General features: G+C 39.9%; 1 protein-coding gene across 1 annotated transcript in view; it reads left to right on the top strand.

Annotated features, from left to right (window-relative positions):
• Positions 1–19,843, top strand: part of LOC143274624 (GATOR1 complex protein DEPDC5-like) — a 200,464-nt gene that overhangs the window by 129,886 nt on the left and 50,735 nt on the right. Inside the window, exons 19-20 of the mRNA XM_076578494.1 lie at positions 6,743–6,852; positions 12,254–12,321. Of these exons, the coding sequence (XP_076434609.1) occupies positions 6,743–6,852; positions 12,254–12,321 (178 nt within the window). The remainder of the gene's footprint in view (positions 1–6,742; positions 6,853–12,253; positions 12,322–19,843) is intronic.

Raw genomic sequence — 19,843 nt, 5'->3', positions numbered from 1 at the left:
CTCTGATCCTTCTCTGCTTGTGTCGTCCAGCTCGATGGGAATGAACACAGGGGAGGTGGCACCTTATGCCAGCACCTCTAATAGCAGCAGTCAAAGACGGATCGAGTTCAGCCGGTGATACTGACAGCAGTTCCTCACGTGTGTAAAACAAGCCCGACGGCGATAAATACACATTCACCTGGCGCCTGTGGTTTGAAAGGGGAACATGACCAGGACACTGACAGTGGGTTGCACGTGAAGATGAATGAGTGGACACAAAAATGGCTGATGGTGACAAACAAGAATTGTTGCCAGATTTGAAAGCAATAAAATCCAAATGTAGTATAAATCCTGGGGTAAAATGACATGAAACAGACACCAGAATAAAGTCCAGTCCATGGCTGACATGGTTGCAATTTCTCAAACACAATCGTACAGTCAGTCACCACAAAAACACCAAAAATTTATGGAGCATGAAGCTATGCTGCCTGCTAGGCATAGCCTCACTCTCACTCTGCATAAGTTGATCCATATTATATTTTAATGTTCACCCCATCAGAATGGAAATCTTGCAACTCTATTGAAATGTTGTGCTGCTTTGTGACAGACTGTCGTTGCCACATCATATCCACGTTTCATTTATATCCAAACAACTTACAGTTTCATGTTTGCATAACTTTTAACCTATTCCCATCTTTTCCATGACTTAACCACTGAGATACTTCATAAAAAGCAGCAGAGATATGCAGATGGATTCCCACAGTAACCAACGCTTCAGGCAAAAAGGATGACCAATAACTGCATCAGCTAGAATTTTCTGAATGTTCAGTCTTGATTTTTCAGTACCCTCTTAAAAACATTCGTAGGCGATAAACATGTTGATGGTGTGGTTAGTGTTAATCTGTTTGTTCTGTTCACCATTTCTTTTCTTTTTCATCATGAACTTAAAACTGCAACAAAATGCTAATTTTGGCAACACAAATCTTGGGGATCTAGAGGCTAAACAATATAAACCATTCACAATCCAGAAGGACGGTTGTCACAACTCATGATCCTCTCAGGTAGAGGTGTTTATTTCTGTGAGTGCCCTTCTTTCACCCACCCCACTATACTCGACAGTTAATGTGGGGGGCTCCCAGTTTTACATTATTAGTGTGTAATTGTTGAGTCTTGCTTCTGTGTTATCATTGCTGTGCTGAGATTCAATTCTCTCTGTCCAGTCAGTGACAGCTTTCAAAGCTTTATGTCTGCATTCTTTTAGGAGGAAAAATTGTGTGCCAGATTGGGGCTGTTTGCCCTCATGGCACCTTCATGTGATGATTGCTTTTCCCCTGGGTAACCATGGTTCAGTGTGATATATGTTGCAATGTACTCCAGCTACCATAGTAGTAGCATTCTGCTGGGTGTGTGTCGTCTGTATTGTGTATGTGTAATAAAATGACATCATGTGTGAATGAGAGATTTTTATTTGCATTTGAATATGTTTAGCATGCTTTAATTTGGTGACAAACATAGTGTGGACTGTTGGAGTGTGTTAGTGGATTTATTTATCTTTGTTGATACGTCTTTTCACCAAGGTTTTGTTTATCTTTGTTGTTATTTCTTTTCATTGAAGTACACAATGACTTTCAATATATTTGTTTTATAATGATATACATTGACGTACACAATGACTTTCTATATATTTGTTTTATAATGATATATTGAATGAATATATATGTATATCTTGAACTTTTTATCATTAAAGTCTGTGTTTGTGTTGTCTGCATGATAGTACTGGGACAGGTGGTGGGGGCTTCTGGTCACTCACTCTTACAGAGCCATGACAGTGGTTTAATCTGGAACAGTTTCTTCTTCTTCCTCATTCGCCTCCCATTAGATGAGCAGCCTGGTGTCCTCGGTGAAGGCTGCCATCTGTGGCAGCTCCTCCAGGGGGCCTTACAGTTTGGCTTCCACTGCTGTCGGTGTTGGCCAGTACTTCTTCCTGGATGCTGCATGCATCCTACAGTCTTGAAGGATGTGGTCGGTTGTCATTGGTCCCTCACCGCAAGGGCACTCTCCACTCTGTCCAATGCCAAATTGTGTGTGCATGTGGTGGAGCAGGCGGTTGTGTCCAGTCCTCAGGCAGAAGATCTTGACCTGTTCCCGTCATTCCAGCAAATGGTATCTGTCTTCTGGGTTATATTTGGGGTGCTGGAGGCGCAACTTTATTCTTTGCTGTGCCTTGATGATTGTCTTGATTTCATCATATGACACCAGTTTGTTGGCCTGCTCCTGTGCACCATCTTTTGCCAGAATGTCCGCTTTTTCGTTGCCTCTGATGCCACAGTGTGCTGGTACCCATTGTATCACCACTTTCTCCACTCTGGCACTCAGGGCAACAAGGGCTGAAGTGAGATGGTTCTGTTCTTTGCAGCGGGAGTTCTTGAGGGCTTGGAGCACGGAGAGAGCGTGTGAGAACACCACCACCTGCCCTGTTGTTCTTGTGGAGTTCTGCGAGACTGTTGTGGCTGCCTCACAGAGGGCTTCTCACTCAGCTCAGAAGTTGATGGAGTATTTTCCTGTTGGGATTGCAATTTCTTCATCTCCGTCTTTGTATCGGAGGAAGATTCCAGCTCCACCATCCCTCATTGCTTCTGTGGTGGAGCCATCTGTAAAGACATGGGTCCAGTCTTCCTGGGGGTACTGGTTGCAGATGTACTCCATGGCCAGGGCCTTCCTTTGGGTGTCTGACTGTGTTCCTCTCTTCTCCACTCCAGGAATGCTGGTGACGACTGTTGGGAACACCCGCCTCTTCCAAGATGGGTGGGTGACATTTGCCGGGATAGGCTTTGCTTCGTGTTCCATCAAGACTGGGGTTTGTCTTTCAAGGCGTCTTGACTGGTGGATGAAGCTGCCTCTTTTCAGCTGGCTCTTGGTGGGTCTGCTCATTCTGTTGTTCATTGGATGGTTTTCAAGGCGTTTGAATTTTGCTGCCTAGATGAGGATCTTTGTGTCCCTTCTGTCCTCCAGTGACTGTAGCCCAGTGGTTTCCTCCATCTTCAGAATTGGGGTGGATCTCATGGTGCCAGTTATGACACGCTGAGCTTGGTTCTGTATCTTGTTGAGATGGTCGAGGTTAGACTTTGCAGCTGATGCCCATGCTGATGTCCCGTACTCAACTACAGGTCGGACGTATAGAATCTCTTTAGGATATGTTCATCAGTTCCCCAGTCCATCCCTGCAAGTTTCTTCATGATCGCCAGTCTCAGCTCGGCCCTGCTACAGCATCTGGTGATCTGCTGTTTCCAAGTTAGCCTGCGGTCAAAGGTCACTCCCGGGTAGGTAGGGGTGGGTTCCTCTGCAAGCCTTTGGTTGTTCAGTGTCAGTTTCGCCTCTTGCTTCTTGCTGGATAGGCTGAGGACTGTGTAGGTTGTTTTGCTTGAGTTGACAGAGACAAGCCATTCCTTGGTCCAACTGCTGATCTTGTTGAGCATAGTCTGGAGGCGTACCTGTGCTGTAGTGGTGTACTCTTCAGAGCACCAGAGTACCAGGTCATCTGCGTAGATCGCTCCTCTGACCCCTCTTGGCAGTTCTCTGACGATGTCATCTATGAAGATGAGGAACAGCGTTGGTGAAAGAACTCCTTGTGGTACTCCCTGTCTCAGCACCTTCTTCTTGCTCTTCTGGCCCTGAATCTTGACTCGGGCTTGGCGGTTGTGTAGGTATTGGCTGATCAAGGTGTACATCCTCCCAGACACACCACATCGCCATAGTTTGAGCCTGAGTCCGTCCTTCCAGACTTTGTCAAACGCCTTCTCCATGTCAACCCAGACAGCTAGCATGTTCTTCTTTTCTTGGAATGCGTCCTCAATGCTTTGAGAGATGAATGTGATCTGGTCTTCTGTTGATCTGTGTTGGCGGAAGCCTGCCTGTTCAGGGCTCAGCAGCTGATACTTCTCAAGGTGCCAGACAAGCCTTGTCTTGACAAGTCTCTCCATCAGCTTTCCTAAGCAACTTGTAAGGCTGATGGGTCTGTAGCTGTCAGCCTTCAACTTGTCCTTTCCCTTTTTGTGAATAGGGATCATGTCTGCTTCCCTCCAACACTGTGGGACTGATCCTATCTTCCAGCTGGAGTTGAAGATTGTTAAAAGGACTGCCTTGCTCTTCATCCCAAGATGCAGAATCATTTCATTTGTGATTCTGTCTGGCCCAGGTGACTTCTTCAGGTTGAGGCTCTGCAACGCTTCCTCCAGCTCTTTCTCTATGAAAGCTGAGGTCATGACTTCCTCTTGGGGGGCTTTCTCATGAAGTTCACCTTGGGCCCTGTGCCCTGCAGCTCTGTGTTCAGGAGGGACTTCCAGATTGCTGATGTTTTCATAGATGTCTATGAAGTGGTCTGCTGCTTTCTTTGCAGAGAGGTAATTTCCATTCTCTTGTATTGTTATTGTGGTGTGACTTGTTGTTTCGTTGCTGAGGGTTCTAGCCAGTTTCCACAGCTTGCTGCCATCCTTGTCAAGATTTAGGCTTTCAGTTTTCTCATGCCAGCTTTTTCTTGCAGCTTGTGCACAGGACAGCTTGTATCTGGCACTTACTTCCTTCAGCGCTATTTTGTTCTCCAGTGATAGCTGCTTTTCTGCTCGGTCCCTGGCTTCCATAACAGCATCTTCCAGATTCAGGAGTTCCTCTGTCCAGTAGGATTGTAGTCTTTGCGTGCTCCTCTTGGGATGGATTCTATAGCAGCTTTCAAGACGGCCTTTGTGAAGTCTTGAACCATCTTGTTTGAGTCCTTCTGCCTGATGTTGATTGGCTTTGTGTATGTATCTGTGAGGGTCTCAAAGCAGGGAACACTTTGCTTGAGGAGCCTGCAAGTTGAGGTTGATAGAGAGTTTTACAGGCTTGTGGTCACTTCCTCCAAGCTGATTGAGGACTGTTCTTGTGGTCCTGATGAACAGGTCGTTGGTGATGAACGCTAGATCTGGTGTTGATGTGGTCATCCAGCGTCTAGAGTAGAAGGTGGGTTCATCATCGTTTTGGTTGATGAGATGAAGATGTGTGTCAATCTCCCAATCCTCAACTTCTTCACCTCTCCTGTCCGTCTCCTCATAGCCCTATCTCTCTGAGTGACTGTGGAAATCTCCCACCACCATGCAGTTGTTGTCTGGGATGTTCTTGTATGTGAGGGAAAGATCACGATCTTGAGGGCAATAGACATTGTAGATCCTGATGTTGTGTTCTTTAAAGACTATATCAACCCCTTGGATCTCTGCCTGTTGATTGGTGTTGATCTTGAGTTCTTGTGCGGTGATGGAATTCCACACCAAGACAAGCACCCCTCCTTTGTTTCTTTCCTCACGGTCCAACCTGATGGTCTCGTAACCCCTCACTTGAAAGCAATGGTTTACGGTCAAATGTGTCTCTTGGACACATGCAGTGTCAATATTTTCTTGGTGCATCCTTTCTGCCAGGCCAAGTTTCTTCTTATGCACCCCTTCTGCATTCCACTGGAGAATGTTGAGTGTTCTGGGTGGTACTGTTTGCTTGGCCCCAGCAGGAGGATGAGGTCTCCTTCTTCGTCGCATGGGCATGCGGAATTTCCTTGTCCGACCACCGGTTGCTTCGGGTGGGCCCCTTTGAGGCACAGGGCCCAGCTCCCAACCTCCCCGGCAGGTTTCCGAAGGTCGAGCGCCACATCGAGATTCTGTGGACTGCATCATCATGGAAGCATGGATGTGTGGTATCGTGGTTTTAATTGCGCCAGTGGCCTGATACCGCCGTCTTCAGCTGGAGTTTTCTTTCGGGATGCCTCACCCTTAGCTCATGGCCCGTACGTCCTGCCCTGTGAGCACAGGGGGGATTGTTTCTCTGAGGGTCCCACCCCGGGGCTAGAGGTTATAACGCGCCTCTTGACCGCATGATGAACCCGTCATAGGACACATGGGGTATTTCAGTGAGGATAATAGTGCCACCTGTTGATCCACCCCGTGACTTATATCCCCCGTGACTTAGCCTGACTTATATCGCAGCTAACCCCCTTATCTGAGGGCCGTTCCCCCTATCCGCCACCCGGGGACCTGCCGGGTTGAGGATGGTTGCCCCACTACTGAATTGGAAGCACCCTGGTCCCAGAATCTGGAACAGTTACACCCTTACATTTTTTCCAAATGAAGTATATTCTGAGAAAACGTTTTCCATGGATACACTCAATCACACATATGCACATGCACACAAACATGCATACATGCACATAGACAAACTGACACACATAGACAGGTGCACACACAGACACACCGACACCCCCCATCCCCACCCCTCTCACCCCACACTTACAGAAGCACATGCAGACAGACAGACAGACACGCATACACAGACACGCACACACACACACACACTCAGACACACACAGACATAGACACATGGATGTGTAAAGGCAAGCACACACTCAGACATCCCACCCCTTGCAGCCCCCTCCTCTACTCATGCACGGAAGCACATAGACATATACAGACATATGCACACACACACACGCACACACACACATACACACACACACACACACACACACACACACACACACACACACACACACACACACACACACACACACATAGAGGCACACCCCCACACCCCCCATGGACCATGTAGCTGTCAAAATAAAACTCAGCTGTTCCTTTATAGCCACTCACAAAATGAATGCAAGTAAGAATTGCAGGTGATCTGTGCAGGGAAAGGGCTTGCAAGTTTCATTGACATATTTACATGTTCTATTGATTGATTGTTGCAGACGCCAAAGGACTAACTGTTCAGCCACACCATGTTCAGATATCATCATCGACAGTAAGCCAAGAGGCTGAGGAGTACACCTGGTCAACACCTAACCCCCAAGTTGTACAGGTAAAGTTTGAATCATGACTACCGTCATTCATGCTTTTCAACCATCCCAACATACAGATCAGAATTAGTTATCAACTTTTGTGTCTTTGTCTTTCAAACATATTGTTTCTTTCAAAAAATATAATGTTGAAACAGTGTAGATCAAAGTAAACATGAAAAAAAGTAAAACATTATCCACTGGATTTATGTACAGAAACCCTTTGGACATATCGATTAGTTCGATAGATTTAGTGAAATGAAGGAGGCTGTCGCACTTACTAGTAATAAAGTCATTCTTCTTGGTGATTTTAACATAGACCAAACAAAACCCAATAACAAATGGATTCAAATATATGACAACTTTGTCCTTATTCGTTAGTTGATACTGCAACACAAATAACACCGTCTTCTAAAACATTAATTGATCTTATCTATGTTAGTACAAAAAACAATATTGTAGAAGTCTGTGCTCCATACAGTGGCTGTAGTGACCATTTGCCAGTATGCTTCACTGGACTGAAAAAGGGTATAAAAATTCCGAAACCTAGACATGAACTCATCACCTACATGTGTTTTTGCTAATTTTGATAAAAAGTCCTTACTACTTGACTAAACTCAGTCTTCTCTGTCAGACAACTATCAGTTCACTGACCCCAACAAAGCTCTCATATTCTGGCTTGAAAAATTCATTACGGTATATAACAAACATGCTTCATTTAAAACTAAAACAGTTAAACATACCCCTATGCCTTCCTGGTTAACTGATGAAATTCTGAAAGCTATACAAATAAGGGGTAATCTTCTTTAAGAAACAAAGAAATAAAGTGACTGCAATGCTTCACACTTCAAAAAAGAGGTACTTCTTGAATCTGTTGTCCACTAGATCAACTAATCACTCAAAATTGATTTGGAAAGCCATAAACACTCTTACAAGAAAGAAAACTGATAAAGCGTCCACTGACTCAAATAGTGTTGATATTGTAACCCCCACCACCCAAAATCATGTGTGAAGAGAGTTTTCTCCGAGTTCACATTGATCAAAGATAACGATATCTCGCTCAATTAGTCAGACAAAAAAAAGAAAAAAAGAAATTTGAAATTTTGCAATTTTATTTCAGCTATTCTTGTTCTTTCTTTTGACACAAAGTAAATAAAAGATTACAGGTAAATATCATTCTTACTCTTAATACGAAAACTCTTGGCAACATTTTATGAATTGGACGGAGGACAAAAAAAACAAAAAACAAAAAAAGATGGGAAGTGATGACGGTGAAAACAGTCGTGAATGTGAGAGCTCAGACACTGTAACCAACACACACAGAGAACAATGTTTTACTTAACCTACACCATCACAATAAAATATTATTACATTCAAAACAAAGTTTTAGTTTTACGTAACAATTAGACATACAGTACATAAGACAATCTCTTCAAAATTACAATTTCACAACCTCAACATTGCAAACAAAAACAGAATTACCCTGAATCACTACTCACAACATATACATCTAATCATAACATTCAGTTTAAACAACAGACACACTATTACAATCACATACTTTGCAGGCATATTGTGCAGCTTTTAACAGTCACGATTCCAGTGACTATGAGAGATCATTTTAACGCTTGCCCTCATACTTCTATAAGGAATAATTATGATTCTTTTCTTCTTCTAGAGTGCAACTTATGTCCCATGGAATGGGTACACCATAAACATCAATGCACGCGTTTAACAGAGTGGGAAAAGAGAATTCTTTTGTACGTTTTTTTATTGAATTAATAAAAGAAAGATTAAAGCTTATCCCATCAAGCCATTGTACCATGACTCAGAATTCGGAGACACCTCCTAATTCATATAGTGACAGAGACAGCCCAGACATTTTCAAACAGATTACAACAAAGCTTCACCTCTACTAACAACAATAACACCATCTCTCGTAATTTATGAAACGCTGCACCTACCAGACAATAATTTTGCATCCAACCACACAAAACCCTTGTGAAGCAATTCTGTAGTACAACAGAATTCTTCAACCACACAAGTCAATTAACCATTCAATCATCCATAACAAAAACAAAAACATTAAACATCACGCAATCCCAGTCATCATTGACCATGATGAGAACAATATAATTATTACTAACAAAAATCTGTTATCTGCCTTCAAATTCAATAGTACTTCAGAGTTTTGAGCAACGTTTGCTTCAACCACTTTTACTCATTGAAACATGTACCTAAACAGCCCACAATAATACCAGACCCTAGAATATCAACAAATGGCTCTATCTGCAGCCAAAACACCTCCAAAAAGCTGTGCATCCTTAGTTTTTCCACTGCACTAATGCCAGTTAACAAAATAAAAAAAACGTGAGGAAACAGAAACAAAATGTTCCCATCTATTCACGCCAGATCTAGTTTCAAATAATTTTAATCAAACAAGAAAAGTATTATGTTCTGAACGTTTTTTTATCCCAAAGCATCTGATGCTTTAATTCTGCAATTAACTATGTTAATCTTTTATCAACACACCTAAAAATAAATGTTGTATGCCTGATTTAATATCTGCTTGAAAAATGTTTACATTGTGTTCATTCTGCCATTTGTGAGCCACTCCGATTTTGTCTTTCTGCCCAAAACCTAGCTAACGTACCAAAATCGACTACTGTACGATATTGAGTAGGTTACAATGTTGATAACTTAAATTTCTATTTTTCCATTGTTTCTAATTCAATAGTAAAAAAATGACAGATCTCAGTTTAATGATCATGCATTTCTGAAAGATTTTTGTAATTAAAGAAATAACCATTCACCAGTGTCGATATTCAATGTTTATTTTTATCTCCTACGTTTGAAACAAACAGGCACACGAGGTCTTGATGGTATCAACATGAAAATTTTAAGATCCAGTGCTCCCATCAATTCTGATTCTTTGACATATCTGTTTAATCTTTGTATTGAAAAAAAAAAAAATTCCTGACCTCCTTAAACAAGCAAAAATAACCCCAGTGCATAAATCTGGAGACAAAACTGATCCTTCAAATTACAGGCCCATTTCAATAGTTCCAGTTCTCTCAAAGCCTTAGAAAAACACATTAATGAGCATCTCATGTCTCGGGTTTGAAAATACAATTTGCTCCATCCTAATCAGTCTGGATTTAGAAAAATCACTCCTGCCATATTGTGAATGACTAATCTTGTTGATGAATGGTTTACGAATATTAACAAGAACAGATTCACGGTAGTATTGTTTGCTGACTTTGAGAAAGCCTTTGAGGTCATTGACCACAAACTATTATTTAGGAAACTGACACTTTATAGAATTTCTGAACATTCTCTTTCTCTCATTAGATCCTTTCTTACTAATCGCCGACATACTGTTTCTCTAACAAACACACAATCTGGATTTCAGACACAAAAATTTGGTGTCTCCAAAGGATTAGCGCTTGGTCCTCTTCATTTTTCATTATATATTACTGATCTACTCCTGTCTATAAAGAAAGGTTTATGTGAACTCTTTGCAGATGACACATCTGTCCATTCTAGCCATACTGGCCTGAAAGAATTATCTACTAGTCTCCAAGAAAATGTTATCAGTTGGTCAAATGGACTGAACTAAACCTTAGGGCTTTAAACGATCAGAAAACTTAATACATGATAATAACCTCTAGACAAAAATGGCAAAATATTGACATCAGTATACCATCGATTTATATGGGTGACAAGAAAATAAATGAAGTAAGTATTCATAAAAATTGGGGGGTTACCATTGATAACAGCCTTTCCTGGATACCTCACATAGAAAATTTTTGTAAGTGAGTCTCCCGAAAGGTGTTTCAGCTCTCTAAAGTTAAACATTTTCTCGATCTTAATGCACAAAAACTTTTTTACCACGCACATACTCAGTCATCTATTGACTATACTTCTACTCTGTTTGACCTTTGTGGTGCCAGCACTGTGAAGCCTTTGTTAAGAATTTACAAGTGAGCTCTTAAAGTTGTTTTTCTTGAATCTTCTGCACTGACATCTTAAGACTATATTACGCTGGGTATTCTTCCTCCAACATACAAGCTGCAATGTAACAAAGCAATTATGATGTACCAAATACTTCATGGATTCGCTCCTCCTTCACTAATTGCATGATTTCCCTTGAATCAGTCCAGATATACAAAAAACATTGTTATGAAAAAAAAACCCAAGAATAATCTTTTTAAAACTAGTCTGGCAGGCTCAGGGGGAACTCTTTAGAACTCCTAGCCAAAATATATCAAAAACAAAACTAGTATCATGTCCTTGAAATCAGCCTACAAATTGTTCCTTTTCGATAACTGAAAATGAATCCCAAGGTAATGTGTTATGTTAGCTGACTAGTGTATTTGTTTCTAAATCATTAACAGTTGTTTTTTTTCTCGGATGGTGTGTGGTTTTCTGTTAATATCTCAATCTCTGATTATGTGGATAATGTGTGATGCTTCATTTATTTCCATGTATTCCTGGTAACATATTCATTGGGTGTGTATGTGTGGGTGTGCGAGCGCGCAAGCACGTGTGCATGTGTGTGCGTGCATATGTTTGTGTGTGTGTGTGAGATCGTGTTTATGACTCATTGATTTTTTTTTTTAGATGGTTCAATTTGATGTTTTTTCTGTGTTCTTGTTTTGTTTTTGTTTTTTATTTGGTTTTTTTATGCCCCAGGGCTGGGTGGGAAGAAGCATATTTATTGCTTATCTCATTTCCCTGGTAAATAAAATTTCGTTTTGTTTTGTTTCATTTGGTTTCCTCCCTTCCCCCAAAAAGAAACGCGCGCACGCGCTCACACACGCACACACACACACACACACACACACCAGGTATGTGTGCAAGTGTAATTTATGGGTTCACCTTTTGGTTTAATGTCTGTTTTCAAAAATGCCTGTGCAGGTAGTTCTGTGAAGTGGGAAGAAGGTGTGGGTGAACAGGTTTGGGTGGTATAGGCAGGACTCTTGGCACACAGCATGTCACACTTTGCTGCATTTGTAACCTTAATGGTCACTCCTGTCTGAATACAGCTCTGGTCTTGTTCCCACAAATGCTTTCAAAAGGTTTAGTGGGTAACAGGAGATGGCTTCTCCAATCAGCCACATCATGTGAGGTGGGTGTGAATGTTAAACCCCAAATCAACTAATTAACTAAGGAGAAGCATCCAGAATTTCTCTATCAGACTCAGAAGACAATTTATCCCAGAATTCTGAAACTTATTATGCTTTGGTACCCAGAACAAAAAAAATGCTCTGTGTGTGTTGTTTTTTTTCTTTTGTTTGTGATATGTACAAAATTTGTGGCTATGTCATGTCATTTGCTATGACTGATAGTTCTATGTATGTGTATCATCTGGGTTCAAAGCCTGGAAATTATTTTTTAATGTGGCATTGCATTTCTTCACAGGCAGCTCAGTTGGCTGTGGAAGCTCGAAGACACAAATCCTCCATGTCTGCAAGCACTGAAGGAGAAGGGTGAGTATGCACAACTCTGTGAGTGTGTATGTCTGTGTGTGTACATGTATAATTATCTTTTGTGCAGTATACTTGCTATTTATGTTTTCTGTCAACCCCTTGTTTGCTGACACTTTTTGAGATCAGCTGAATTCCATATGTGGAGAGAAAAAAAGGCTTTGTCAGTATTGTGTACACTTAAACCTCTGTAGCTTCTCTGTCTGTGGAAATTTATGTATGAAATGACACCAGCTGATGCATGATAAGTTCTCACTTTTTGTTTTGTTGAGATTTTATTGAAATTATTATATGTTTATGATATTTTGTGAATATTTCCACAAACAATCTCATAACCACTCAATACAGAAACAAACAAAAAAGGATCAGTAAGCCTCTCTCTTCTTCATTAGAATTATCAAAATTATCTTCAAAATCAGTTGCAAGTTTTTTCATCACTGTCTGCATAATTAAATGTTTTCAAACTATTAAAAGGATTGCGAGTTAGAGACCATTGTGTCATGGCCAGTTTGAAGAAGACCAGTTTCATTTCTCAGGAGAAAAAACAATTTTGTGAGAAACGTATGACTGTGAGTTGTAAAAGGGAAGAAAATCACTTTTATGAACCTTTCTTGAGTCTATTTAATTCAGTCAGTGGTTCTCCATCTTCTAAAACAGGCACAAACGTTTGTTGGAATACCTCCACTAATTCATTTGTATTTGTATTTCTATTTTTTTGTCACAACAGATTTCTTTGTGTGAAATTCAGGCTGCTGTCCTCAGGGGAGTGCATCGCTACACTAAGAGCGCCACCCCCCTTTTTTTTTTTTCTCCTGCATGCAGTTTTATTCGTTTTTCCTATCGAAGTGGATTTTTCTACAGAATTTTGCCAGGAACAACCCTTTTGTTGCCGTGGGTTCTTTTATGTGCGCTAAGTGCATGCTGCACACGGGACCTCAGTTTATCATCTCATTCAAATGACGAGCATCCAGACCACCACTCAACGTCTAGTGGAGGGGAAGAAAATATCGGCAGCTGAGTCGTGATTCGAACCAGCACGCTCAGATTCTCTCGCTTCCTAGGCAGATGTGTTACCTCTTGGCCATCACTCCACATTAGTAGAATCAGGCATCACAGAAGGCTGTGAGAAATCTGTTGATTTAACAGGGTTAATGTTGAAAGTATGAAAGAGTCCAGTGAAATTACTAAAAAAAAACAACATCCAGCAGTGAAATGCAGTTGATTTTTTTTTCCAGTTACAGAGATACTTTGTGAAGAAGAGGGGTGTTTTTAATAAAAAAAAAAGACAACAGTGTGTGAGTTTAGATAGTGTCTGAAGAAGAGGGGTGTTTTTAAAAAAAAAGACAACAGTGTGTGAGTTTAGATAGTGTCTGAAGAAGAGGGGTGTTTTTAAAAAAAAAGACAACAGTGTGTGAGTTTAGATAGTGTCTGAAGAAGAGGGGTGTTTTTAATAAAAAAAATTAAAAAAAAGACAACAGTGTGTGAGTTTAGATAGTGTCTGAAGAAGAGGGGTGTTTGTAATAATAACAAAAGACAACAGTGTGTGAGTTTAAATGGTGTCTGAAGAAGAGGGGTGTTTGTAATTAAAAAAAAACAAGAGAGGCAAAGTCTTCAAGACTCACTTGTGATACACTTTAAAAAAAAATCTAATTGTTAAAATGTGTTTGTTTATTATTATAAAGCTTCATGTTAAAAGAAAAATAAAAAAATAAAAAATAAAGTCCTAACGGCAGATTCGAACCCCACTATTTGGGTGAGAAGAAACTGTCTTACTCATTACACTATCGTGGCTCTTTAACTGACGTTAAAAAATATAAGATTTAAATATGCTTTTTTAAAGGGCGATAAATCGATTACAGTGTTCACAGTGAGAATGCTGTTTAAATCATATTATTCTGGTATATCTTGGGCATTCAAAAAATCTTTAAGGACAATTAAAAATTCTTTTTAAGTCCGCGGTAAAGGAGACGGGGCTATCGCCGCAATCACACTGCAACAAACGTCGTATGAAGTGAAAAGGACTTCATTTTGAGAAAAGTCAAGACGAAATTTTTTCATTTCATCAGTTCAAGGGTATTAACTCTCATGGTTTATTATTTTTAACTGTGAATTCTGACTGATTCTGTGGATATTTTTATGGCAGTTTGGGGCATAATCCAGTAAGTGATGAGGCGTTCACAAATCTTTCTCTGAATAAATATTTAACAGTCTCCTTCTCCAACTTTCCATCACATGTTATCATGTATTGTCCATTGAATACAGGATTGAATGGACAGGTCAACAACTTGAAACAAAATGGTGTCGTTCACATTAGCGAAGAATATGAGCACGCGCTTTGAATATGTATAAATATGTGTACGCAATTGATTTTTGCCCATGACCTTCAGGGCTCAGCCAATAGATCAATAAAGTCCACTCATCGTATTGATTTTAGTAATTTCCGAAAAAGACCACTTGGGCGAATGAACATAGTGAAAGCCCTGTACACTGAGAGTAAACCACACAAGCTTTTTATGTATTGAGTATAATTTCAAAATGTAATGTTTAAGATGAGAAAGATCAGTTTAAAGCAAATAGAGCCCCCAAGCATTAATTACACATTAATTTCTCTTATTTACTATCTACACCAAAGACATGCAGAATAAATATAACTTCCACGCTTAGCAAAAGAAGTTCCTGTTTGAACAAAAAATGATAAAAATGACTGCTCTTGTTGTTGTGTCAGAATATCAGATCAAAGTGCCAAGTTTAGAGAATAAAAAAATAAATATAACAGTAAATTCAGTTTGCATATAATTTGGCTTTAAAAAAAAAAATTTGTGCCTATCCCAGAGGTGCAATATTGTTTTAAAGAAGATGACTGGAAAGAACTGAATTTTTCCTATTTTTATGCCAAATTTGATGTCAACTGACAAAGTATTTGCAGAGAAAATGTCAATGTTAAAGTTTACCACGGACACATACACACACACACACACACACCACACACACACACACACACACACACACAAAACCAAACACCGGGTTAAAACATAGACTCACTTTGTTTCCACAAGTGAGTCAAAAAAAAAAAAAAAGACAACAGTGTGTGAGTTTAGATGGTGTCTGAAGAAGAGGGGTGTTTGTAAACAAGAGAGGCAAGGCCTTCAAGACTCTCTTGTGACATGCACTTACTACAACAATTGAATCAAAACACACAAAAAATCAGTTGCAAAACATAAGTCATGTGCACGTCCCAACATAGAAATATAGACCACACAAAGTTGTGTTGGATTTCACTTTTTTTTCTTTTTTTTTCCACTTATTTTTTTCAAAATTAAAGTCACAAAGGAAAAAAAATCATTTCTAACTCACACTTGCTTTTGTTTAAATGAAAGAGGAAATACACCGAAGTGTAACCAACATGCACACACAAACACACACAAGATAGGTAATAAAGTTAAGTTGTAATTTGTATAAATACATAAGATGTAACTGAACTTTTTGTTAAACTACTCTGTAATGCATTATAAGCTTAATCATAGAGAAAGCAATTAATACAATGTGAAAAAACTCAATATGGGTATTAACAATGTGCCTGTCTGCTTTATGATTACAATTAGTATTAGAAAAAATGACATTCACAACACATTTTCATCATATCACAGATTTTTGTGATAACCCTGATTCAGTAAGACCCAACATACAAATTGTATTACTGTAATGTCACTATATACTGTGTGTGTGTGTGTGTGTGTGTGTCCAAGGTATGTTTCCCAGCAGTCCAAAATCAGTTATATAGACTGCTATCAGTCATACTATGTCATTGTTACAGAGTCTAACACAAACACACACACACACACACACACACACACACACACACACACACACACACACACACATATATGAACACAGCAAAAAAACCTTTCATTTATTATATATCTATTATCTTCATGAATAAAGAATTTTCTCTTGTAATCTCTTTCTCTCTTTCTCTCATATACATGGCTACTTCGTGAAAATGCTGTATGTATTCTTTTGTTTGTTTGTTTTGTTTTTGTTTTGTTGTTGTTGTTTTTTCTTTTATTGTCCTACACATTGAACTGTAATGCTGGTATATTTTTGTTTGACTGTGTTTATTGATGCTCACAGTGTCGTGATGTATTGTTTGTAAAATAATGTTCACATTCCCCTTCATAAGGGGCCTAGGCCTATACATGAATAAACCATCTTGAATCTCTTGAATCTCATATACATCTAATTTAGTAAATACATTCCACATTTGAATATATTTTGTGATCAAAACATCTGTACACAAACAACATAATATTACAAATGGTATTACTGTAATGTCACTATACTGGAACAAATCCCACTTCTCTCCACCCCACACTAGCACTTACTAAACCAAAGTATTCTGCACAATACTGAACATTTTCAAGGCAGTTGATATAATTGCCAATGGTTCAAACCCCTGGAACGGATCAGTCAAGCCAATGTCTGTTTCCCAGCAGTCTAAAATCATTTATGTAGACTGCTATCAGTCATACTATATCATTGTTACAGAGCCTAAAACACACCCACACACCCACACCCACCCACCCACCCACACCCACACCCACACAGACACACACACACACACACACACACACACACACATATATATCAACACAACAGACAACTTTAATTTATCATATATCTATTATCCTCATGAATAAAGAATTTTCTCTTGTTATCTCTCTCCCTCTCTCTGCCGTACACATCTAATTTAGTAAATACATTCCACATTTGAATCTATTTTGAGCTCAAAACATGCGTACACAAACAACATAATATTATAACAAATTGTATTACTGTAATGTCACTATAGACTCTACATGTGTGTGTGTGTGTGTGTGTGTCTGTGAGCGAGTTTGATGAAATTTGATATCAAAGTTCAGATTCACAAGACATGTCATAGTATTCAGATCTATATTAAATTATATGATATGAATAATATTGATTCAACCCACACATGTTCTGACCTTGATTATAAAGATGATATCAAGTTGACAGGATCTGTTGTTTAGAATGGCTGTGTTTCAAAGGCGTGTGACACTGTGTAGTCTAGTCTGGTTTCGTTTTCTTAGTGCAGGGGTAGTCTGTCGCTGATGCAGAAACTGAGCCAGTGGGGAGTTGTCAGACTGGTCAGTTTTGAGGGTGGATGGCTGACTAACTTCATCAGTGGTTGCTGTCTATGCCGTTCTTCTTCTTCTTCTTCTTTTTCTTCTTCTTCTTCTCTACCGCCTTCATGTGTTGTCGAACACAGTGTGTAACAAGCATCATCTGCAACAAGCATGACACATCAGTCTCAGGGTAAATGACGCCCCATTTTACCATCTAATTTTATAGTTTTAAAGTTGGTATGATAATTGAGTATTTTGTTAAACTAATAACATGTAGAGCCATGTACGAGTACTTCTAAACACCGTATGAAGTGAAAAGGACTTAATTTGGAGAAAAGTCAAGACTGGAAATTTTCACGTTTCATCAAGGGTATTAACTCTCGTAGTTTGTTATTTTTAACTGACAAAGAATAGTGGTGATTCCGATTGATTTTGTTGATATTTTTATGGCAGTTTGGGGCATAATCCAGTAAGCAGTGAGGCATTCACAAATCTTTCTCTGAATTAACATTTAACGGTCTCCTTCTCCAACTTTCCATCACATGTTATCGTGTATTGTTGATTGAATATTGGATTGAACAGGCAAGTCAACTACTTGAAACAAAATGTCGCCCTTCGCAGCTCGAGGAATATGAGCACGCACTTTGAATATGTATAAATATGTGTACGCAGTTGATTTTTTGCCCATAACCTTCAGGGCTCAGCCAGTAGATCTATAAAGTCCACTCGTAGTATTGATTTTAGTATTTTCCGAAAAAGACAACTTGGGCGAATGAACATAGTGAAAGCCCTGTACACTGAGAGTAAAACACACAAGCTTTTTATGTATTGAGTATAATTTCAAAATGTAATGGTTAAGATGAGAAAGATCAGTTTAAAGCAAATTAAGCCCCCTAGCATAAATTACAGATTAATTTCCCTTTTTTACTATCTGTACCAAAGACATGCAAAATAAATAAAACTTCCATGCTTAGCAAAAGAAGTTCCTGTTTGAACAAAAAATGATAAAAATGACTGCTCTTGTTGTTGTGTCAGAATATCAGATCAAAGTGCCAAGTTTAGAGAATAAAAAAAATAAAAAAATAAATATAACAGTAAATTCAGTTTGCATATAATTTGGCTTCTTTTTTTTATTTTTTGTGCCTATCCCAGAGGTGCAATATTGTTTTAAAGAAGATGACTGGAAAGAACTGAATTTTTCCTATTTTTATGCCAAATTTGGTGTCAACTGACAAAGTATTTGCAGAGAAAATGGCAATGTTAAAGTTTACCACGGACACACAGACACACACACACACACACACAGACAACCGAACATGGGGTTAAAACATAGACTTACTTTGTTTACACAAGTGAGTCAAAAAAGACAACAGTGAGTGAGTTTAGATTTTGTTTGAAGAAGAGGTTTTTGTTTTGTTTTTTTGCTGCCCCATCATCTGCACCATCTCAGTGGTGTTACTCCCATGCCTCTCATTTAGATTCCCCCATACACGGCCATACCCGGGTTCGTCCGTCACAGTTCCAGCGTCGGCAGTCCACAGGGAGCCATCGATGTTAGGTCGCCAGGAGGCCACACACCAGAGGAGACCCTGCGCTACTGCTGAGTCACTTCGGTGGTGATCAGTGGTGCCTGTTTTGATTTAACGTACTTAGGAGACCACCTACTAAGCCCCCTAACGAAAATAATGGCTTAGTCACGGAGCCAGACTGAGTAAGCGTCCCTCCCAGAGTGGAGACTGCCACCACATCCCTCAAACAACAGCCCCCCATGAATCTGCCGACACTGACAACATTGACAGGACTCACCCCAAGCACGGAAGTGGAGGGGTATCGAAACTGAGGTCACCATGAGAGCAGGGCATGAAAGGCCACAGACTTTGAGGCTGGTTTTTTGTTTGTTTGTTTTTTTATTGATGATGATGAAGGAGGAGGAGGATGACGATGACGATATTGCTATGGAGGTCCATTTAGGTTTGGGACTGCGTGACAAGGCTGTACTCTACGCTTCCTGTCATAATGATATCCCGGTGTTAACCAGGCCCGAGAGATACAGACACTTGCAGTGTTGGTCAGGTAATTAGAGCAACACACCCAAAGATGCATCCTTGAAGTGGATGACACTCGACTGTGTGGTCCAGTCTCCCCATTTAAGCCCACAGCACACTCAACTCTGGGTAGGAGCTGGCCACAGGCCGAAAAAACCCACCTCCGCTGGGATTCGAACCCGCGTCCTCCCAGCCGTCAGTCTGCGACGCTAACCACTTCGCTGCGGCGGCTGGTAAGAGGGGTGTTTGTAATTATAAAAAAAAAGACAACATTGTGTGAGTTTAGATGGTGTCTGAAGAAGAGGGGTGTTTGTAATAATTAAAAAAAGACAACAG

Source organism: Babylonia areolata, chromosome 29, assembly GCF_041734735.1.
Source record: "Babylonia areolata isolate BAREFJ2019XMU chromosome 29, ASM4173473v1, whole genome shotgun sequence".
Lineage (NCBI taxonomy): Eukaryota > Metazoa > Mollusca > Gastropoda > Neogastropoda > Buccinidae > Babylonia > Babylonia areolata.
The sequence above is the reverse complement of the archived record's forward strand: the minus strand, read 5'-3'. Positions and strand labels throughout refer to the sequence as shown.